This window comes from Bufo gargarizans, chromosome 1 (assembly GCF_014858855.1).
Source record: "Bufo gargarizans isolate SCDJY-AF-19 chromosome 1, ASM1485885v1, whole genome shotgun sequence".
Lineage (NCBI taxonomy): Eukaryota > Metazoa > Chordata > Amphibia > Anura > Bufonidae > Bufo > Bufo gargarizans.
Genome location: NC_058080.1, coordinates 539,788,472 through 539,812,808, shown reverse-complemented (window position 1 = coordinate 539,812,808; position 24,337 = coordinate 539,788,472). Strand labels below are relative to the sequence as shown.

The following is a 24,337-nucleotide window of genomic DNA, read 5'->3' as shown; positions in this document are numbered from 1 at the left end:
CCCCCTTCTCAATACCACCAGCGCTGGGCAAACCTCTGCTGGGGAGATGTGTTCAGGGGAGCATCTTCTGACCATCACCTACAGCTCTGGCTGGCACATTGGGTGACAGGGAAATGTTGCTGCTCACTAACCCGCTCCTTACCCCTCTCGGCTGGATGCATTTATAGGGCTTCTGTTGCTGCATATGCCAAACCCAAACGGGACTGTTTTAAATTACTAGTTTATAGCATTTTATAGCAAAATATTTTTTACAGGAAAAAAAAAAAGATTATGTTGGACAAAACTCGTGATTAAGGTTAGCTATCTCACTTCAGGTCTTTGTGTAGGTGAAGAATAGAATACCATGCTTGAATGCCTGTATGAAGGAAATTTATTTAGGTGGAAGGTCAGCTGTATAGATCTTTATTTTAGCTTATCCCATAGTAATTGTTACTGGTAGAGTTATCCACATTTTATATTCTGTGTTTCCAAAGGTGGTCCTTGTCCCGTTTGGAGGCGGCTCTCACTGTCCTGAATGCCCCTTTCCTTCTGGCTGGTGGGGGGAACGATGCATGCTGATGGATTGGATTGTCCTCTTGCTTGGCCTAGTACAATTAATGTTCTTCTGCAAAATTATGAGATCCAAAGTGCTTTCAGACAATCATAAAGTGCCTATGAAAGATTTCCAAATCAAATACCTACGTCACTTGACCCATCATTGTGATCTGAAGGTCTCCTTTATGAATTTCAGACATCCAAATCTCCTTAATATTATTTTACTTATAATTTCAAGCCATATGTTACGGATTTTTCCCCCAGTTCTTTAATTTACTGAACTGAAGGATCATGCTACTGGTGGGATTTGCCAGTAGGCCATTCTAAGACATGGACAAGTGCCACCACAGTGTGAAACGTTGCTGAGCTGGGCAATACAATTCTGTACTTTTCGGAAAAAGTCACCTGTAGACTTGGCCTCGATTACCCCCTTCTGCCTGATTGTTTGCATCTTTCACAAGGGGATCCAAACCTGTACTTACCTTTTGTTCTTTACCTCCCTGCTTTAACCGGCTGCTTCCAAGCTTAGCCTGCTTGTACTGAGCGATAGAAGATGTATTTGACAGTGATATCAAATAGATGTTTTAGAAATGTATTAGGAACGTGTATGTACCGTAGTTGTTTTTGTCTTTACCGTGGCCTTATCTTATATAACGTATATAAACATTATTTTTTTATTTGAAAGTTTATGTTTACATTTCTGACACACTTAGGTCTCTATTTTACACTTTGTACATCGATCAGCCATAACTTTAAAACCTGATACACCATTGTTTAGGTACCCTTCAAGTCCTGAAAGTTACGAGGTGGGGCCTCCATAGCTACTTGTTTTTCCACCATATGCCACAGGTTGCTTGATCGATTGAGATCTGGGGAATTTGGAGGCGAAGTCAACACCTTGAACCCTTTGTCATGTTCCTCAAAACATTTCTGAACAAGTTTTGCAGTGTGTCAGAGAGCATTATCCTGTTGAGAGGCCACTGCTGTTAGGGAATATCATTGCCATGGAGTAGGTGTACAACAATTTCTAGGTAGGGGGTACCTAATTTTTCAGACCAAGCCAACTTCATCTCACAAAAACCTATTACAGTTAGTTCCCAAAAATAAGTTGTATTTCTACGGAATAGATAAATCTGAGCTTGAGTCCTCTGAGGAAAGTAGGTGAGCACATCTATTGGGCACATCAGAAATTGTCACTTGTAGCCTATATCCTTGGGTGAAGCCTCCCTTCAGGTACAGATAATAATGAACCCCCTTGTGTACACATACTGTACATGCTTATGATGTGAAAACTTCTCCTGCAATGTGTTTGCAGAAGTGCTCTATGGAGAAGTTATTCATTCCCATTAATATCTCCCCTCATGTGACTTACCCTCTAATTTCCCTATTACTGATGCACCTTACAGACTCTTGTATTCAAAACCATTGTTAAATATGTTGTCTCAGCTAATCCCCATCAGTCCTACGTCAGCTTAAAGGGGACCTGTCACCTCTCCTGACTTATACCTCTATGTTGTGCTGTCCCTTGTTATTCGTGCTAGAAGTGTATTAATGAATTCAAAGCAGTCTGACGTTCAAGGGGTTTTCTGAGATTTTTATACTGGTGACCTATCATAAGTATCTGATTGGTGGGGGTTTGACATCCGGGACCCCCAGCTGGCGCTCCTGTGATCGCTGCGGCCTTCTCCCTCTCACTTTTCCTAGCCTGAGTGACGACATGTTCATGTGTCACATGGCCTAGGCTCAGCTCAGCCCCATTCATGTGAAAAGGGACTTTGCCCCATACCAATCACAGCTGCTATACAATGTACAACGCTGTGCTTGGTGAGCTTCAAGAAGGCAGCAGTGCTCACAGGAGTGCCGGTGCCTTCTCAAAACAGCTGATCGGTGGGGGTCCTGGGTGTCAGACCCCCAACGACCTGATACTGATGACCTATCCAGAGGGTAGGAAATCAATATAAAAATCGCAGAAAATCCTTTTAAGGTCCAACTGTGTGTAACCAGTTATGGGTGTGTCCCTGTACAGTCTGGCACTGGCAGCGCTGATTGGATAGTGTCATACTATGCACACCCCCAAGAGGTAATATCCCGAGGGCCCTTTATTGCTAAACTGCTAACAGTAATAATAAAGGAATGGCACAACATAGTCATAAAAACAAATTTTCCCAAATTGTTATTTTTATTGGGAATGCAAGTAGTTACTAAAACAGACGTGTTAGGGGAAGTAACAGGTCCTCTTGGTCCTCTATGCAGACAGCCTTACATTTAGCCTACAGCATCTTTTGCAGGACATTAAAGGAGTTGGCCACCTTTTGGGTCTTTTTCTGCAAACCCTCCTCCTGGCTAGACCTGTACCTCCTCCCGCAGCTGGGTCCCGGCTCCTTCACTCCCTGTCCTTTGCTGCCTCAGTCCGGTCCCCTGCTGTAAGCATCTGCTTTGATGTTGCTGCAGCCAGTTGCTGGCCGCAGTAGTGACCTGCTCCCATTGGATCGCATGGCCAATTGACATGATGGAAAAGGAACGCCCAGTGCGGGGGGGGGCATTTGCCCAAAAACCTCCAAAAGGTGGCCATCCCCTTTAATGGCCGACCATGTAATAAGTGGTAGACTAGGTGTGCCAGAGCAATTGCCACTTTTGTTAAGTCTCGTAGAGATGCATCCCAAAAGAGAGACTCCATTCAATGATTTTTATTTGGAATGGGGTTGTCTTTATGAGACAGCCACTTAAAACTGGATGTACACATTAGAGCCACTAATAATCTTATCTGTATGGGTAAAGAATGCTTGTGCCCATATGAGATACGCCTTACCAGAGGGGTCTGGCAGTGGTACATTGCCCTACAGTAGATATACATGCTTCTCCAGTACAAATATGCACATTTATGGCGGAGTCTGAGGAGACAGCGGTTAAGATGTTAACTGCTTTGCATTACGTACCTTGTAAAGGTACTGGGTTATCCTGAATCCGAGCTGTATTCTCAACTGTACTTGTTGACAAGCTTCTTAACAAACATTTCTGTGACCTTAGCTAAGCTCTTATAATGTAGTGGGAGAATGCCTTTATATTCATCAGATTACCGTATAAAGTCTGCTGTAAAGCTTGCATTTCCCAGAAAAGTCGGCCTGATTGAAAACATTGAGAAAGCAAGAAATGCTTGGAGATTTTTATCTCTGAAGCCTGCAGAATTGTGATTGCAGCTCTGAACTATAATACAGACTGTAATGCAATGCAGTTTATTCACCATTTATTTATGCACATTACAGGGATTTCCAGGAGTTAGATATTGATGACTTAGCTTTAGGATAGGTCTTTAATATCTGTTTGTGGGGGGCTGGCTCCCAGCACCCCTGCCGATAAGTTGTTTGCAGAGGCCGTGGTGCTGAGCACTGTGGCCTCTTCCTAGACCAATGATGCCTGGGCTGCAAAACCAAGCACAGCTGCTATACAATGAGCATCGCTGTGAAGAGGCTGCACCCCCCCATATGCGAGAGCTGCGTCCGTTTAAACTGCTGATTGGCAGGGATGCTGGGAGTCGGATCCCCACCAGTCAGATATTGATGACCTATCCTGGAGAACCCCTATAAGGCTCCTTTCAAAGTGAATGGGACCAGAGTGGAATTCCGGCGGCACTCGTGGTCTAGCGTTAGCACAGATTCGGCAGCCTGCCGTAACCCTGCTTACGCTAATGTGAAAATAGCCTAATTCTGTAACTACATTGTAAAATGTTGTTCCAGTGTATTATAGGCCTTCAAGAAATACCCAGGGCAAACCAGTGCACTACCTTATGCCTACAGCAGGGCCTGAGTTGGTGAGGCGTTATTGAGGAATTTTAATAATGCCAAAGGGGAATCTCTGTACCGTCACCTGAGGGACTGCAGTTTGCAAACCACCTTTTGCACCTCACTCTACAAGGGACTTAGTGGGAAAGGGTCATAAGATGCACCAAAAGCAACCCAACCAGCAGGTGGTGTAAAGGTCTGAAGGTTTATCATCCAGCATCAGCCACTTTGATAAGTTTGGTGCATCGTTAGAGTGTCTCTTCTGGCGCTCCAACTGTTCTGAAACTTCAACTCCCAAAAGCCTCTTTTTACTTCTATGGGAGTAACAAGAACATCTGAGCAAGTGTGTCTGCTGGGAGCTGTAGTCTCACAGCAGCTGTACTGCTGGAGCTTGCTGACCCCTGGTCTAGTCGTTTACACGGTCTAAATATTAGATGGCTTTAGTAAATCTGTCCCAGTATAACAGTTCTGCCCAAAGCATTCCAGCAATCAGGTCAATACACCATCAAAAGGATTCAGGAATTCCATCAAACCGAACGTATAAGGTTACTTTCACACTCTCGTTTTGGGCGGATCCGTCATAGATCTGCAAAAACGGGTCTGTTACAATAATGCAACCGCATGCATCCGTCGTGAACGGATCCGTTTGTATTATCTGTAACATAGCCAAGACAGATCCATCATGAACTCCATTGAAAGTCAATAGGAGACTGGTCTGTTTTCTGTGGTGCCAAATTGATCCGTCCCCATTGACTTACATTGTGTGCCAGGATGGATCCTTTTGGCTCAGTTACTTCAAGCAGACAGCAAAACGCTGCAAGCAGCCTTTTCGTGTCTTCCTCCAGAGCGGAATGGAGACTGATCGGAGGCAAACGGATGCATCCTGAGCGGATCCTTTTCCATTCAGAATACATTAGGGCAAAACTGATCCGTTTTGGACGGCTTGTGAGAGCCCTGAACGTATCTCACAAACGGAAAGCCAAAACGCCAGTGTGAAAGTAGCCATTATAGATTTTAACCTCTCCTGTGATGTACCCTGAAAATCATTGAAAAAAAAATAAGTGTAGTGCATGTAACTATGTTTCATTTCATGCATGTCATATGTTTGGGTCTTTACATTATGTAATTTTTGTTAGAATGTATAAAAACATTCCAATACGTGTTGCCTTTTGTCACGGAGCACAGTCTTAACTATTCTGTCCATTCATCTAACAATCTATGTCCCATGTCTATCTAGGTCTTATAATATTGGAGCTAATAATTCTCTGTACCTAATGTAAGTGAAAAGGCTTAATGTTATATAAATGGAGGATACCAGGTGATGTTGAAAGGATGTCTGTTGAATTGTCCTTCCCTGTCCCTTGTCCTTTGCTCTTGCTGCTTCTTGTCACTGCTTGCTGGTGGAGGGGTGTCTATGAGCTGGCTACGTGACTGATGGCATGTCTCCCTTCTCTTAGAACGCAGCCAGGACAGTATGGTGGTTGTCCTTTCAGACTGTAGCTCAACACAGGACACATTTCCTGAGCCAGCCAGCTCGCAGGACAGCACCAGGGGACTCTACTTGGAAAAGAAGTCCAGTTTATCTCACAGTACATCACATGGCAGAGATGTCCAGCTAGCAGCAGATGAGAAAGGTAATCTACGTCAAGAAGGTGGCTTGGCTACCTAGAACCATGATAGTTTTTTTTATCTGCCTCACTCTTGGTCATCTTTTAGTTTTTTTTAAATGTACAATGCATACATTCAGTGGAAACTAATATATATTCCCCTGTGGTAGATACTGTATGTACATCAGGTTGTATCAAACTCCCGCAAGGTATAAGGATTGCTACTAAATCTTCTGTCTTGTGCACTCCAAACTTGCAGGAAGGACAGAAGAACAAGCGGAACAACCAGAGACCCCTAGCTCACTGGAGCTGAAGGTTTCTCCTGAAGTTCAGACTTCCCCCACCTGCAGCACTCCTATAAGATCCTTACCACCCCCTTTCCCATTAGGAGATCCCAAAAAGAAACTGGAATCAACAGGAGATATGTCAGAGTACCCCCAATGTCTGCCTGAAGGTGCTGAAGAACAGCGCAAAGTCTTAATTGAGCAGTGCATCACTGCCTTCAAGTTATGTCTAAGCCGTTTCCCCCAGCACTACAAAAGCCTGTACAGGTTGGCTTACCTGTATACTAACGGCCATACTCACCAGGTAAGATCTGTGGAAGGCTCATTAACATAACATAGGGTGTTCATGCGTACTACTGCGTTACAAATGCTATAGTGCATTATCCCAGTGCTCTAGTGTGTACTGGCTTCGATTTAAGAAGCATCTTTAAGTGTTTCTTTGACGGTCACCATGAAGATTCTCAAACAGATCACTAATTAGCAACCAAAGATGTTGTATGTATGATTTTAGAAACCTAAAGGTTTTTTTCTGAGTTTTTTACTGATGACCTATCCTCTGGATAGGTCATCAGAATGTGATCTGTGGGGGTCCGACACCCGGGACCCCTGCCAGTCAGCTGTTTGAGAAGACACCAACGCGCTCACAGTAGCGCCACTTCTTGCAGCTTTCCCTAGGCCATCTGACGTCAATCTCATTGGTTACATGGCCTAGGCGCCGCTCATTCCCATTAAAGTGAATGGGGCTGAACTGCGATACCAAGCACAGCCACTATACAGTGTGCGGTGCTGTGCTTGGTGAGCCACAAGAAGGCCGTGACGCTGCTGCGAGCACTGGTGCCCTTTCAAACAGCTGATTGGCAGAGGTTCCAGGTGCCGGACCCCCACCGATCAGATACTGATTACCTATCTAGAATATATATCATCAGTATAAAAATCTCAGGAAACCCCTTTAAGTTTTGTCCTTTGGGTGGGACAAGCTCTGTTAATGGCCGAGGCAGGGATTTCAGGATACACCTCACATCCTGTGTACTTAAAATTCAGTATGATAATTGTTGGCCTCAGTTCCCTACCACCAAAGTTTTTATGTTAAACATATTTTTTTTTTTTGAATGTTGGTGCCATATTAGTCCTCATGTGGTTAATATCTTGCCTAGTGCAAAAGGCCTACAATTTTTGTATGTTTTTTTTTCCTCCCTCGGTTAGCTATCAATCTTTGTAAGGCAATTCTACCCTCTTACCTCAGACATCTGCAATTGAAGCTACGTCTGCCCCTGTGAGGATATGGCTACATGTTCAGTTTTTTTTATCCACTTGTGATTTTGGCATCAAAAACCTGAATCTGTGGCTGTACACTTAGGGTGCTGCTAAATGTCGCGTCTGTGCTGAGTATTTGGTTTGGCAAAAAAACGGGAAAAGGGAAACACAGCAAAACTGGATTCATTAATTACAAAATATATTAAGGTAATTTAAGTCTGCTCTGTGTTTCCTTTGGCTGGAAGAAAACTCGCCATAAATGCAGGTAGTCGTTTCAAAAACCTCATTCGTTTTTCGGTGCGTTTTTCTGCCACATCAAAAACATAAAACAGCTAGAACGTTTGGCAGTGTCTTTATAGCTAAACTGTTTATTACTATAGAGTTATACATTTCACATATTTTTACTGCAAATTACCAAATTATGTCATAATGGATCTGGATAGATCGGATTGTAAGGTTATGTGCATGGGAAGAAATAATGCAAGTCACCCGTACATACTAAATGGTATAACACTGACATAGAAAAGGATTTAGGAATTTTAATAAACAGCAAACTAAGCTGCAGAAACCAGTGTCAGGCAGCTGCTGCCAAGGCCAATAAGATAATGGGTTGCATCAAAAGGGGCATAGATGCCCGTGATGAGAACATAGTCCTACCACTTTCCAAATCACTATTCAGACCACACATGGAGTACTGTGTACAGTTATAGGCTCCTGTGAACAAGGCAGACATAGCAGAGCTGGAGAGGGTACAGAGGACGGCAACTAAAGTAATAACTGGAATAAGTGGACTACATTACCCTGAAAGACTATGCGGCACATTTATTAAGACCAGTGTTTTAAACGCCAGACTTAAAGCCTCTGCTCTGGCAGTGGATCCGCCAGAGTTATGAAGAGTTATGTAACCCAGCTTCCTTGCTGTCTTACATTTAGGCCATTTTCTACGCCTAAAACAGGCGTAGAAAATGGTGAATGAAACAGCCCAACCTCCTCCGCGCCCACAGTTTTAGACCTCGCGTGAGTGGGGCGTAGTCGCAGATGGCGGCAAAGCTAACTGTTGTGCAGCCATCTGCGTCTGAAATACGCCTACTTTAAGCGCATTTCAGTATACTAAATGACCCCCTATGTTATGTGCCAATGCAGTATACTATAAACAGTAATGGATGTGCCTTCTACTTTCATGGAAGAATCAGACGGTCATTCCATGCTGAGACTTGTAGTTGAAAATGAATCTGTCACCAGGAAATTCATTGTTAAAACCGGTAGAATGCCTTGTAGGGTTAGTTCAGTCGAATGTAATGATCCTTTTTACTTAGCGATCTGTTGCTTCATTGTGGAGAAAAAGTACATTTAATTACAAAAGAGCAGTTAAGTGCACCGAGGGACGGCCCAAGCCACTCTGTGCACCCTTGACCATCCTGCTGCCTTTGTCAGCCCCTCCTTCTCCTTGATTGACAGGGTCACGTTGCTGCATAGTCATATTGTACATTTATGGGCATATTTTCTTCTCCTCACCTGAAATGTTTATTGGCTCACATAAAAAGAAATAATAGTAGAAATTCAGTGACGTTATTGAACTGTGGAGCGTACAGTTATAGATCACATAGAAAAACTGCAGCTTTCCGGATTCAGAAAGAAACGGCTGTTTATTCGCCTTTCCCGATTGTTTTTGTGTCTGCCATACATGCTGAGAAGACGGCGTCATTCATTGATTTACCAAAGTTACCCTGTCAATCTGTGATTAGAAGTTCTATCAGCAGCCAGCACATGACAGCTATTGACAGATTCTTTTCTTTTCGACTAGTGTTCCTGCCGGTTTGAACGCTCTCCCATAGCAGCGGTATGTTTGTAGTGATTCATCTTGTATATGGGATGGCAGACCCTTGGGAGCAGAGCTATCCTCCCACAGTCTGTCAAGCCATGACACCGGAGTTAATACAAGCACTGCCTACACATTCTATGAACTAGTAGTTCCAGTGAGAAGGGGGAGCACGGACAAATTAACCTCTCTGCATTCTCTATGACTCACTGGATTTCCTTTGCTTTAATTGCAAAAAATAAAATAAAAATTCAAATTGTAATAGCGAGCATGGTACATCAGAGGTATGTTACTCAAGGATGCCTAATGGACGGTTAATAGAGAAGTCAGCTGTAATTTTTAGGAAAATTCCCTGCTAGCAGTAAATGGTTTAGATAAAAAAATATATATATATATTACCATGACAAACCAGTTAAAAGGGGAGCAAATGTCATTTAATATGTAGACAAAGGTAATACTAGGCACTTACTAATGTATTGTGATTGTTGATGTTGCTTCCTTTGCTGGCAGGATTCATTTTTCCATCACACTATACACTGCTCGTATCCAGTGGTTACGGCCACTGCTTCAGCGCAGATAGGAGGTGGCCAGGACAGGAGCTGCTGTGCATGCACGCCTATGCGTGCTTCCAATGGCCACCAGAGTGCAAGCACAGCCACCACTGATGGATTGCAGGATGGTTGTAACCATGGAAACGAGCAGTGTATAATGTGATGGGAAAATGAATCCAGCCAGCAAAGGAGGCAATACGGATAATAACAATACATTAGTAAGTGCCTTGTAATAAAGATGAAAAGCACCATCTGATGAAGTAAGATAACCCCTTTAAATATCTTGCTGCCACTCTGGGGGTTCCTGGTGGTCCTGCAATAGTGACATCCCATAAGTAAATCAGGTGGCCGCTGTAGCTAACCTCTGCTTCAATGTATGGCACTAGACCACTGGGGCTAGTGAGTGGCTGCAACATTTAAGCATTAAAAAAGCAGACCTGTAAGCTTTACTTGGTTCATTACATCATTTTGGAGCTCTGTGAGTCAAAGAGAGCATGGTCTGTAGGCAGATACTCCCTGCCAGCCAGTGAGAAGCACCTAAGATGCCCACCAGTCTACATCCTCCTGAACCAGACAGGAGGCAGCTATTTTCTGTAACCTTCCCATAGCGATGAGCACTTACCGAGGGATTTCTGAAAAGAGAACCCTTCTGGCAGAACATAGGATCAGGAATGTTGAGATCCAACATACTCAGTCCTCATATTCGCTGTTGAGGGACAGTTGAGATGCACGTTATATTGTCACTGGCAGGATCTGCCACCAGAACAAGTAATTTAGAGACATGGACACCTTTGGGGGGGCAGCATTTTAAAATTATTGCATTGTACTCATTTTGGGCTAAACACATTTTTTTCAATGGGTCTTTATAAAAAATTGTCAGCAGTTTTCTCTGGACAGCTATCAGATTCTGCCTGTAACCCTTATCTCTGAACGCCTGACAGCTCATAAATACTCATTATAGCTCAGTTGTTATCAAATTGATAAGAATAAGGCGTAAGGTGGGTTTAGACACCGTGATGTAAAGCCGATTGTCAGGAAGGAAGCGTTCCTTCCCAACAGTCAGTTGCACATTCAGTGAAGGAGGCCTCTGCATTTACATTCAGCAATATCCTTCACAGTATGAGGATGAGAGATCGCTATTGCAGTCGCTTGTCCCCATACAGTATCATTGTTTCTGGGTAGCAGATCACTGTTTAGACAGTGGTGTACCTGCACAACGACAGGATCACCCGGTGACCGAGCGTTTCACTCATCGAATGATCCAGCTGCACCTTTAGATAAGCAGATTTTCGAGAACAGACGTTCGTAGGACCTTTCGTTCCCCATTATCTGCCCAATTATCAGGCAGTGTAAATCCACCTTTAAATGAGTGTTTATGAGCTGTCAGGAGCTTAGAGATACGTTTTACAGACTGAGACCAATTGAAAAAAGGATTGTAGCCCAAAATGATTAGAATGCAATAATTTGCGTTCATAGCCTTTGCGTTCCTGCTCGCTCCAGAGTCCAGTAGGCCATCAATGATTGTAAGACCACCCACTGGATTCCCAAACCCAGAGTGGTATAAATATATATAATAAGTTTATAAGTTTAACTGAACATTTTCCCTGCTCTATGACCTGCTGCCTGCAGATCAGACACAATGTTCAGCCTGACAGATTAAGGCTATGTACCCACTGTTCTCATGTGTATGAACGTAGTCCTGCTTGATCATACTTGATATACCTCTAGCTAATCTGAAGAAATAAGACTGGGATTACCACTAGTAACTGTCAGGAAAAGTCAGCGATCCATCCTACTGCTCTTTCAGCAACCATCATGATGGGATTGTGCTGATCCTAAATACTCAACCTGAACTGCCTACGACTATTTAGAATGTAGTCCGATGATGGTTCAAGGAAAGAGAATCGACCACCTTAATCCCATAGTAATGAGGAAGCAGGAAGACACAGGAGCGCTGGTTTACCATATGCTTCACCAAGTTCACTGGCAACTTGCATGTGTGTGTTAGGGCTCATTCAGATGGCTGTCCGCAAAAGATCCGTTTTTTTTTTTGCGGATTAGATGCTGTCCCATTCACTTCTATGGGGCCTTTCTTCCATTGTACGGCTCAGCAAAATAAATGAAACATGTCCTATACTTGTCAGTAAAAATCAGGACATGGCCCCATTGAAGTCTATGGATCAACAAAAAAAACGGAATACAATCTATATTTCTGCGGACATGCTGAACTGTCCAGCAAAAAAACGGATCTTCATTTTTGCAGACAGCATACGGCCTTTAGTTTAAGGGTTGCAGCATTATTTCTGTGTGGGCTCAGTGTGGTTTGTCTGGATGTTTGCCGTACAAAAGCTTTGGCCGACACACTTTACACAGTTTATTACTTGACACAGCCTTGTTTTAGTAACAGAAGGACGGGGGAAGGGGGTTGCAGCTTCTCTCCCTGAGATGGTGGGAAGATGTGGGAATGCACGGCACTGCTCATAAGGACAACTGGAGTCACAAAACTTTGGAAGAGCCTAGAGGCCAGAGATACTGGAGGCCTAGCATAGATATTAGCCCGTTATAATGACACAGGAGTGAGTGGGAATCAACCAGCTTCTGTAATAGCTTTGAGATTTCTTTTTACTGTCCATCCATGTCAGGGTAGATATTTAATGCCAGATAAAGGGATGACATTGCTCTTGTTACAAAATAATAATATAATAATAGTCTATAAGGTAATGGTAATAATCTACAGAATATTAATAATCTATATTTATACAGCACCAGCATAGAGAATGCAGCTGTATCAATGTGTGTACACATAAATCTGTCAATCATCATGTGTGGGCGGGGCCAGCAGGACTCTCACTGTATTTTGTAGGAGTCCTGTCACTATTTACTCTGCTTTTTACTTAGAAAGCCTGCTCCAAATCACATAAACCTGTATATCACAGAGCTCAGCTTATCTCCCTCCATTAAATGCTGATCTCTGCAGCAGAAATCACTTGACATGTTCCCTTCTGTCAGCAGATTTGTACCTATGAAACTGGCTGACCTGTTACATAAGTTCTTTGCAGCTGAAGACATCTGTGTTGGTCCGATATAAATATGTGCCCGCATTGCTGAGAAACATTATGTTCTAATATAGACAAATGAGCCCCTAGGAGCAATGAGGGCGTTGTCATTACACCTAGAGGCTCTGCTCTCTCTGCAACTGCTGCGCCCTCTATACTTTGACGTGGCCAGGCATTGAAAACGTCACCCTTTCAATCAAGAGGGCGTGGCAGTTACAGAGAGAGCTGCGCCTCTAGGTGTAACGGTAACACCCCCTTTGCTCCTAGAGGCTCATTTGCATATATTTAAACATTATTTTTCTCTGTAATGCAGGCACATATGAACATGGGACCAACACAGATGCCTTCAGCTGCTAAGCGCACATGTAACAGGGCATCCAGTTTCATAGCTACAAATCTGCTGACAGATTTCCTTTAAGATGTGAACACCGGTCCTAGAAGACCGTTCCTTGACAGATGTAAACCTTTGTGATCCTGAAATTTCACCCAAGTGGATTTTAATTGATCTGACATTTTCAATTAAAAGCCACAGAAGTCAACCTGTTTTGTAACAATCCTAGTGTATCCCATTGACTTAGTGGAGAATGCTGTAGAAACCTATGTTCATTATTGAGCAAGGGAAACCTGTTGGAAAAGAATAAGAGAACAAGAGACTAATGTGATGCTGGCATTCCTTGCCTACTGGAATCTCCTCTCTCCTTGTCGACATGGAGGCTGCAGTACTTGCCCTGCCCTTCCCCGCATGATCTCTGTATTGACCCTGTGTTATCTGCCCTGACCTTTTGCACAACTACTGTACTACATGAACTCTGATTGTCCTGACCTTGGCTTGTCCACTGACCACGCTCTTGCCTGTCTTTTGGGTTCCTCACACCTGTGTCTTTTGACCTGCCTGGGTGAGCAGCTTCTGAACAGAGACCACTTCTATAGGTAGTGACTCGGTGGCCCCTGCAGTGAAGTCCAAGTACTCATACGGGAGTGAAAAACAGAGGTCCATCTTGAAAACAGCCTCAGCAGTAGCCCCAAGCTAAATCTAGTCCCTAAGCTCAGTAGGTTCATACCTGCCACATTACACTTAGTGTGTTAGAAAAAAATGTATTATAAAGAAGCTACACCAGCTTATGGTCCATCATAGAAGAGCCAACACCTGCGGTCAGAACTCTGCTGCGTACCTACATCTTAAGGACAAAGGATACTCAAGGTTTGCATCTTAAAGGATAACTGTCATATTTTCACTCAAAATTCAATTTTCATATATGCTGTTGCTGCTGTGGTGATAATCCATACTCTCTAATTATTGTGTTCACATACCACTTGTTTAATAAGATTCCCTCCATAGCAACCACTCCTCACAAGACTTCTTTCTGACTATCTTCTCAAGATGGCCGCCGATGCCCTTACCCTGAGGCTAAGACCTCCCTCCCTAACTACCCAGAATTCATTTGGCTCATCTCGGAAACGCGCAGCCTCACCCCAACCAATTGGATTTTTTCAGACTTAAACACTCCCTCAGTAGTTGATCGCAAATTTTTATTATTAATTTTATTGAGCATATCGGCACTATCCTGGTCTGACGGGAGCTCGCACGCGGAGTTCGGGACTGCCCACTACTACGTCCTCCGTTTTCTGTATATAGAAGATAGGAGACGGAGGACACCTAGCTGTTTTAGGCTACTTTTACACTTGCGTTCAGAGCGGATCCGTCTGGTGTCTGCACAGACGGATCCACTCCTATAATGCAGACGATGGGATCCGTTCAGAACGGATCAGTCTGCATTATAGTTTAGAAAAAATTCTAAGTGTGAAAGTTGCTCAGACGGATCTGTCCAGACTTTACATTGAAAGTCAATGGGGGACGGATCCGTTTGAAATTGAGCCATGTTGTGTCAACTTCAAACGGATCCGTCCCCATTGACTTACATTGTAAGTCTGGACGGATCCGTTTGCCTCCGCACGGCTAGGTGGACACCCGAACGCTGCAAGCAGCGTTCAGGTGTCCGCCTTCTGAGCGGAGGACAAACGGTGCCAGACTGATGCATTCTGAGCGGATCCGCATCCACTCAGAATGCATTAGGGCAGTATGGATGCGTTCGGGGCCGCTTGTGAGAGCCTTCAAACGGAACTCACAAGCGGAGCCCCGAACGCTAGTGTGAAAGTAGCCTTACCCATACCACTGAAATGCCTGGAGGAGGAAAGAACATGCTGCAATTACTAGGTAATTCAATACCTATACAAAAGTATTAACTAGTGAACTAAGGTAAACTTAGTCAGACCAATCCAATTACATTTAAAAAAATGTATATAAATGTCGGTGCATAGAACCTGACCAAAAAACCTTGTACAGATATAGTATTTCTTACAGCTAGGAAGTGGAAAAAACGGCGACCTATCTGTACAGTGCTCCGTAAGGCCGCATTACTGCTCACTGTTGGGTACTGTATCCCAGACCATATTCTCACCAGAAGAACGTAATCTAGCACATCTAGGGAGAATGGGATCTGAGAAATGGAGTTGCATAACTTACCTTTATCATATAATGGTTATCTCTTAGTAGTATAAGACTGTAAGCTCCGTAACCATTAACCTAATGAATACTGTTTGCTGGGCAATGCCTAAACAAGTTCGGCCTGTTGCTTGGCAATAAGTGCTGCAGCCAGCAGGTGACTACTTTGAACTTCTTGGCCCCTGTGGAGAAGACCACAGCCACCCACTATGCTGCAGACATACATGTGATGCGTATTGATGAGGCATCATCAGCACTGCTGCCCCCTCCATTTCTCATGGGAAGATTTCTTTCATTACACAGAGCAGTTTTCTTGTAATGTATCTACCTATCATTCAAGCTAATTGTCCATCACCTCACGCCAGTCACCTTCTTCACAAAACTTGTTATATTAAATATGCTTGGTGTCAGTAGGAGTCGTTGGTCCCAGACCTCGGTACTAGATGGCTAGATATTGATATGGATGTATATGTATGCACGGCTTATACCCACGGCAGCATCCCTGCCTTATCCTGCCTGTTGTCTCCACAGAACTTGCAGTGGGCCAGAGACGTGTTGCTAGGCAGCAGTATCCCGTGGCAGCAGCTGAAGCACATGCCAGCACAGGGTCTCTTCTACGAGAGGAACAAGACCAATTTCTTCAATGTAAGTTATGGTCATTGACATGGGTGCATGGAATGCAAATGTGAAGAGGAATGGTTTATCACCCAGGCTTCTGAATACTGGCAGCCCAAACTGTGAAAATATCCTCAATGTCATGTAATATAGCTAATTCTGCATCCCCCTGATCTTCAAGTCAGTAGTTTCATTCTTTTCATTGGAAAATGGCTGGTGACAACCCATGTAGATCTGTGTGCTGTCCTCTGGATCAGTGGTCCCCAACCTTTTTTGCACCAAGGACCAGTTTCATGTAAGACAATTTTTCCAGGGACCGGGTGGCGTGGGGGAAGGGGGGGGGGGTCTGGGGCGGGGCTTAGGGGGTGGGCGGGGTTTATGGGGGTGCTGGTCGGCGCTGACTGATTCACGCGCACGACAAAACACAAGGTGCATATTAAGATATTAAGATGTTGCATGGGGTTAACGTGTGAGTATTTTTTAATTTTTACTTTTTGCAAAGTATCAATTGCCCATTATGTGAGGAGGTACTTGATGGGGTCACTTGCTATTAATGTGAAGCAAATAGAAGTCTAAATTGATAAAGCCTTGTGCCTCATATTAATAGTAACACCAGCGAGTACTTCCTGACATAATGGACAGTGAGCAGCATGGGGTTAATGTGTAGGCTGGTGTTAGGTACTACAGTATGATAAGGTTACTGGCTATTAATGTGAGGCACATGGAGTCTAAATTGATGAAACCATGTGCCACATATTAATAGCAACCTCGTCAAGTACCCCGCTTAACATAATGGACAACATGGGGTTAATGGCATCAGGTACATGCTGTTAATATGAGGCACATTGTTTTATCAATTTGGACCTGCATGTGCCTCATATTAATGGTTAACCCAATGTTGCCCATTATTTGATGATGTGCTTGGGGGCCACATACTTTTAATCTGAGGTACATGGGGGTACTAATGTAATAGCACCATGTACATCAGATTAATAATAGGTGACCCCATCTGTGGGACAGTGTGTGGGTACCTGCGCTTTCCAGATCACTAATGGCTGGGGACTGGTCTGAGAACACAAGACTCAGGAGGAGGAGGAGGCTGCCGCTGCTGCCGTTCGCCGAGCACACTAGCTGAGACGGTGCAGCGGTAAACCCTCCCCTGTCCCTCCTCCTACTTTAATATTAGAGACATATTCATTGGTGGCAGTGGTGCGGCGCCTCAGAGCCCGCTCATTGTATTGGGCTCTGCAGCGGCCGCGTCATGGGAGGGAGGGATTCCCTCTCTCCGTCCCTCCCTCCGTCTCCACTGATGTTGGCAACATGTACGCGTCGGCCGCGCATGCGCCTGGCGCCTGCGCTCCTCTCTCCTCTGCGGCCCGGCAACATATCTCCCAGGGCCCGGTCCTGGGCCGCGGCCCGGCGGTTGGGGACCGCTGCTCTGGATGGCAGGCTGCATTGGAGCCAGAGGTAAACCAGATGGTCAGAAAATGGTCTTGGTTGATGGCCAGGAAGAAAACCTTCACATGACTTGATGAGGCTGTAAACAAGAAGCCATGTTGCCTGTAGATATCGTTATGCCGTTGTTTCAGCAATGTTGGGAGCTATGGGTCTTCGATGTATGTTTGCATCACCTGTATTTATCCTGCGTTACTACTGTATCACCATCCTTTCTCATCCAGAGCTGCATTCACAATTCTTCAGGCAGTGTTGGTCCAGTGTCCCAGCATTCTCTGCCGCCTCGGTGTGCACTCACATCATGCTCTGGTTATTTGCGTTGTATTCAGGCCTGTACAGTAATGTAGAAAAAGTTATCTGATCTGCAGCTGTCGGGAGCTCAGCTAAGGCTAGTTTCACACTAGCGCCAAACTGTTCCGGTAGATGAACAGCCTACCACAGTTCATCATATCTTTCTACCTTTCCCCGCCAGAGCCCATTGAGTATAATAGGATCCGGCATTAGTGCCTGGATTCTGCTGGAAAAAAAAACACTGCTTGCAGCAGTATTTGTCCAGCCGAATCCTGGCACTAATGCCAGAAACAGGCCGGATCCCCACCGGGTCCCGTTATAGTCAAGGGGGCCTGGGGGGGCTCCATCAGTTTCCCGATGCGATAAACTCTGGCAGGCTGTACCTCTGCTGGAACAGTTTAGCGCTAGTGTGAAACTACCCTAAGCAGTTGAGGGCATCTCTGACAACAAGGGTCTCGACTATTTCCAGCAGAACTGTAAAAGGCAAGTAAGTCTCCAACTCCTCACTGGATCACTTTTCTTAGAAAATTATTGATTCCTATAATGGACGTACATTAGGGACTTGCTAACAAGATTCCCCTGAACAAAAGAAAGTAGCAAGAAAACCAAGCTATGTTCATATTGTGGCAGCCATTCAAAAAAGACACCTTGACGAATCTGTCTTATGATTGGCTCATAAGCGTGCCCTTTAAGGCTCTTTGGCAGGCTTCGTCATTTTGACACCAAAAATACTACATATACAGGGCAGATGTGAACAAAGCCTTTCTTGGTATGAAAACCCGTCTTTTTAAAGTCTGCCTCACGTCTTTGGCATGAAGTTTCAAGTTCTTTAGAAATTGTTCTCAATTTATGTGTTTCATCAGCCCTGGAAATGCTTCTAAGATGTTGGCTTTAGTATAAGCCTTCTGTTGTAGATTTTATTGAGCGTAAATTTATTTTTGTCTAGGGTTTTGGAGCATATGTCTGCATTGGGATCTCCACTATTCCAGTTTAAATATTTTAGTGTAAACCTGCTAATAAGCCATAATTGTAATCTACTTATCATTTCATGTATGGGATCACTTTATGAAAATGCTGGAGCAGGACTAAGGGAAGTTAATAACCAGTTTCTCCTCATTCTATGTAAGGATCATTGCTTAAAGCTGACCATACACATTAAAGGGGTTATCCCATGAATAATGTAAAAAATGAAAATCATCATATAGTACATGACAATCTCTTTATAACAAAGCTAGAACCAGCCCTGTACCTCGCATGGATCCAGAGATCTCCCCATTCATTGCTCTAGTAGATTCATATCAAGCTGACAGCTCAAGGGGAGTGTCTTTTCTGCTGCAGCTCCAGAGGATAGATCATCAGTTTAAACAAACTGCAGAACCCTTTAAAGTATACCTACATTTTCAGGTGACTTTTCAGGATAAGCAGCCGTGTATGTACATGAGGATTAACATAATATCTGGCAATTTCTATTATATTGGAACAGTAAGTACTTACAGTTGCGAAATAAATGAGAAATACTGTGTGAACAAAGAATTTTTGCTGTGATTTATTATAATTCATAAAACAGGGTGGGAACCCTATGCACAGCAAACATCATACAGGGAGCGGCAAAGTTTATTATTTAGAATATCTATTATATGATGCACATTCTGTATTTTTAGCATTGTTTCCCTCTGTTGGCTCCATCTCTAATTCTCACTTCTTCCTACACTAGTGGTTGGACACTAGCTGCTATGATGTCTTCCATGCACTGCACCCAGAAACTAGAGGAAATTGTTCTCCTTTATTACTGTCTTTAATATATGGAGAAGCAACAGAGCATACAACCAAGAACAGAGTTCTAAGCAGTATAGATGTGAAATCATGAAATTAACCTTACAAAAAGGACATCCCTTAATTTCCCTATCGATTTAAAGAACCCGTTCCAAAGGGTACTGGAGAGGGTTATAGGACTGCGTAAATGTAAAACCAGCAGCTGTGAGGCTGAAAAAAACTCTAAGAGGGGTTCTCCGAGAATTAAGAAAATAAAAATACTTAACTATTACAATTATAAATATATTGCCAAATAATTTTCATTAGTTATAATAGCTTGTTTTGTCTATGGAGCAATCATCAGGGGCAATAAAATGGCCGCTGTCCTATTAGTACACAAAACCTATCTTACTCACACAACAGGACAAGTCTTATGTCTCCTCTTGATCTCCGTTCCTACAGAGATTTAGCTGAAGATCTTATCAGCTGTATTCAGGATCATAATCCCTGACAAGCAGAGAGAGAGGATGATCAGGCAGCTCTTCAGTCCAGTGTTGTGTAGTAACTTGTCCTCATGTGTGATCAGGACAGGTTTTGTGTGTACTAATAGGAAGGCGGCCATTTTATTGCCCCTGATGATTGCTTGGGGCGCATTTACGCACGACAACTGAGCAGGCAATTATAGGAAGGAACCATTACTTCCTAGTACTTGCCTGCTCATCAGTGGCGGTTATAGCTGATGGCTACTGCTATCACTCGTCCTCATACAGATTCATTGTTTCTGGGGAAAAGCTCTCTCTCTACACACCACAATCTGCAGCCCAGAAACAGTGATTTCATGAATGATGAGTTCACCCTATGAATGAGTGTTTTGCTTGTTCATTAGGTGATTGGTGGCACCTTTACATGGGCCCATTATCGAGAACAAGTACTCGTACTAATGTTCGTTCCCGCTAATCGGCACAATAATAGACCTGTGTGACCCCGCCATCAGTGTTCCTAAGGCGAATGCTTCCTATTAATAGAGATTACATTAAATTATCCCCAAGGCTATCATCATACACTGTGTTATCTTTAAAAGAAACGCATCAAGCACCCCTAGAGACATAGGGGGTCATTTATCAAACTGGTGTAAAGTAGAACTGGCTTAGTTGCCCATAGCAACCAATCAGATTCCTCCTTTCATTTTCCAAAGGATCTGTCCAAAATGAAAGGTGGAAGCTGATTGATTCCTAGGTAGCGTTGAGCGAGCATTGCTATGCTTGGCACATCGCAGTGCTCGGCCGAATACTGTGTGTGCGCTCAAGTACAATTTAATACAATGAAAGTCAATGGGAGACCCGAGCATCAAACCAGGCACCCCCTGCCCGAAGAAGAGAGGGTGTTTGGTTCACAAAAAAAGGTTAGAAATTTATGAAACCCCCATCAAAATGGTTTGGAAATAGCATTGGGAGGATGTCTGGATGTATCGTGGACTCCCATTACCTAGAAAAAAAATAGACAGCCACACAAAGACTATATGCCAAAAGCTAGGTATGTGCAAGCCAACAATCTATCCATGAGACAGATAACAGCCAGCATACCTTACAATGGCAGCCTTGTGCACTATGATACATTCCAAACCAGCTCTCATCTGACTGAGAGTCAATAAGCCTCAAAGTTGCTTCATATCTGTTGGATGGCTTGTGTGGACATGCGCACCTAGATCAATATCATTAGGGTGAAAAAAAAGTTTTCTGATTGTCCTAACATAATATTCAATAAACTTTCTATACAGTTTTGTCATGTAAACTCATTTTCATAAACATGGGCATATGGGAATGACATTCAAATGAGCAGAATGTGCCTTGTTTTTCAGCTGAAAAACCATTTGCAATGAAAATGAGCAATAAAAATTTGTGATTAGAATATTTGCGATCTACACTACTCATGAACAGTGCCATCTATTGGATTCATAGTCTTGTTATAAGACTATGAAACCAGTAGATGGCGCTGTTCATGAGTCATTACAAGCAGGGCAATAGTCCTCAGATACACCCTAGCAAACTTATATTACCGCAGATAAAGTGCTAGAAGATGTGTGAATGATAGCAACAATCCGATATACACCTCAGTGTTAGCTCAGGCTATTATAGGCTGAGTGCTACACGGTGTGTGGACTCTGTTGGGCAGGGTGCCCCACTTACTAGCGCCCCAACAAGATGAACAGTGCCATCTATGGGTTTCATAGTCTTATGACAAGACTATGAATCCAATAGATGGCGTTGTTCATGAGTAGTGTAGATCGCGAATTTTCCATGCAAATGGTTTTTCAGCTGAAAAATAAGGCAGATTCTGCTGCCCATGTTTATGCAAATGAGTTTACATGACAAAACTGTTTAGAAGGGTTATTGAATATTATGTTAGGACAACCAGAAAACTTTTTGTCACCCTAATGATATTGATCTAGGTGTGCAGGTCCTCCCAAGCCAATCAAAAGATATGAAGAAACTTTGAGGTTTACTGGCTCTCAGTCAGATGAGAGCTGGTTTGGAATGTTTCATAGTGCACAAGGCTGCCATTGTAAGGTATGCTGACTGTTATCTGTCTCATGGATAGATTGTCAGCTTGCACATACCTGGCTTTTGGCATATAGCCTTTGTGTGGTAGTCTATTGTATGTCATAGGTAATGGGAGTCCAAGATACATCCAGACATCCTCCCATGCTGTTTCCAAACTATTTTGGTGGGGTTTCCATCAATTTTTGGCTTTTTTTGTGTGTGAACCAGACACCCTATTCTCCAGGGGGTGCTTGGGGTTTTCCCATTGACTTCCATGGTGATCGGTAGAGCACACGAGCATACCGATGTGTTAAGGGCTCTTTCACATCTGCGTTATTGTCTTCCGGCATAGAGTTCCGTCGTCGGGGCTCTATGCCGGAAGAATACTGATCAGGATTATCCTAATGCATTCTGAATGGACAGTCCGTCCTTCAGGATGCATCAGGATGTCTTCCGTTCCGGAACGGAACGTTTTTTGGCCGCAGCAAATAGCGCAGCATGCTGCGCTTTTTGCTCCGGCCAAAAATCCGGAACACTTGCCGCAAGGCCGGATCCGGAATGAATGCCCATTGAAAGGCATTGATCCGGATCCGGCCTTGAGCTAAACGTCGTTTCGGCGCATTGCCGGATGCGACGTTTAGCTTTTTCTCAATGGTTACCATGGCTGCCGGGACGCTAAAGTCCTGGCAGCCATGGTAAAGTGTAGTGGGGAGCGGGGAGCAGCATACTTACCATCCGTGCGGCTCCCGGGGCGCTCCAGAGTGACGTCAGGGCGCCCCACGCACATGGATGACGTGATCGCATGGCACGTCATCCATGCACATGGGGGATCGCATGGCACGTCATCCATGCACATGGGGCGCTCTGACGTCATTCTGGAGCGCCCCGGGAGCCGCACGGATGGTAAGTATACCGCTTCCCCGCTCCCCGCTCCTACTATGGCAACCAGGACTTTAATAGCGTCCTGGCTGCCATAGTAACACTGAAAGCATTTTAAAGACGGATCTGTCTTCAAATGCTTTCAGTACACTTGCGTTTTTCCGGATCCGGCGTGTAATTCCAGCAAGTGGAGTACACGCCGGATCCGGACAACGCAAGTGTGAAAGAGGCCTAAGCCAGAGCACCCGAGCACTTTGGTGCTCGATCAACACTATTCCTATGGGCAACCAAGCCTGTTCTACTTTAGACTAGTTTGATAAATCTCCCCCATAGCATCTACACCTTTGATCTGTAGACATCCTAGAAGCTGCTAGCAATTGTAGCCGTGCACCAATTGGAGGGCCACAGGATTTGCTATGTATCTACACAATATTCTAAAGCAGGCATGTCCAAACTGCGGCCCTCCAGCTGTTGCAAACGTCATTCTGGATAGCTTACAGCTATTAGGGCATGCTGGGAGTTGTAGTTTTGCAACAGCTGGAGGGCCGCAGTTTGGACATGCCTGTTCTAAAGCAAAGCTACAGACATGCGGATTCTTGAATCTTTCAGCAGCCCTAAAGGGTTTTGAGTGCTCTTTAGAGTCTTTTAGTTCTTGAAACAGTAGTACTTCTTTAACTTGATTTGGGTAAGTTCTGACTGGCAGATTGTGCTAATGGTTGCAGGTCTTCCTAGACCCTGGTGGTCATGTTGCGGTTATTTTCACTATCTTATGCAGGAATTGAGGTTTCAACAGTGTTGTGTACTGGTAGGAACTCTGTATTTCTACTTTATTTGCTGAAAACTGTAGTAGGTATTTTTGTATCTGAATACGTTCATTTGGAATTTGAGGTTTATTTTTATTTTTTGTGAGATAACTGTCAGCTGAAGGAGCTGTTGAGCTATCTCTCCCGATCCTCTCATACTTATGCACGCTAATACATGCGGCCATGCATATGTGGTGAATGGGAAAGGGGAGAAACCTGCTGGAAGACCTCTGACAGTGACTTATCTGCCCAAACAGAAAATAATCAAACAGTTGTAAACCAAATTCCTGATCCTTACCTCACCCAACATCTGCCATCGTGGGGAAAATCAGGAGGCCGCCATACAGATTAGATGGTTGGTTGACTTACTAGACTTGACTTAAAGGCAGTCAGTCACCTACTTGACATGTTACCTGTGTTTCATTTGTGAATCTCCAAATTGCCAACATTTTTTAAAGTTTTAAAGATATGCAAATGAGCTATCGCAAGTGCCCAGGGGCGACTCATTTGCTGCAAGTGCCCAGTCTTCCCCCGGCCTTACTTGTGACATCATTCTTTTTCTGCAGCCGAAATCAGGCGCCTGCGCAGTACACTGCGCCAGTTAAGTAACCTCAA

The 24,337-nt window shown here is 44.0% G+C and overlaps 1 protein-coding gene across 7 annotated transcripts in view; it reads left to right on the top strand.

Moving 5' to 3' along the window:
- CABIN1 (calcineurin binding protein 1) overlaps positions 1-24,337 on the top strand; it is a 162,349-nt gene that overhangs the window by 88,446 nt on the left and 49,566 nt on the right. For all 7 annotated transcript variants that reach the window (XM_044275522.1, XM_044275526.1, XM_044275523.1 and 4 more), the window contains exons 27-29: positions 5,771-5,947; positions 6,180-6,508; positions 15,919-16,032. In XM_044275522.1, coding sequence (XP_044131457.1) covers positions 5,771-5,947; positions 6,180-6,508; positions 15,919-16,032 — 620 coding nt within the window. The remainder of the gene's footprint in view (positions 1-5,770; positions 5,948-6,179; positions 6,509-15,918; positions 16,033-24,337) is intronic.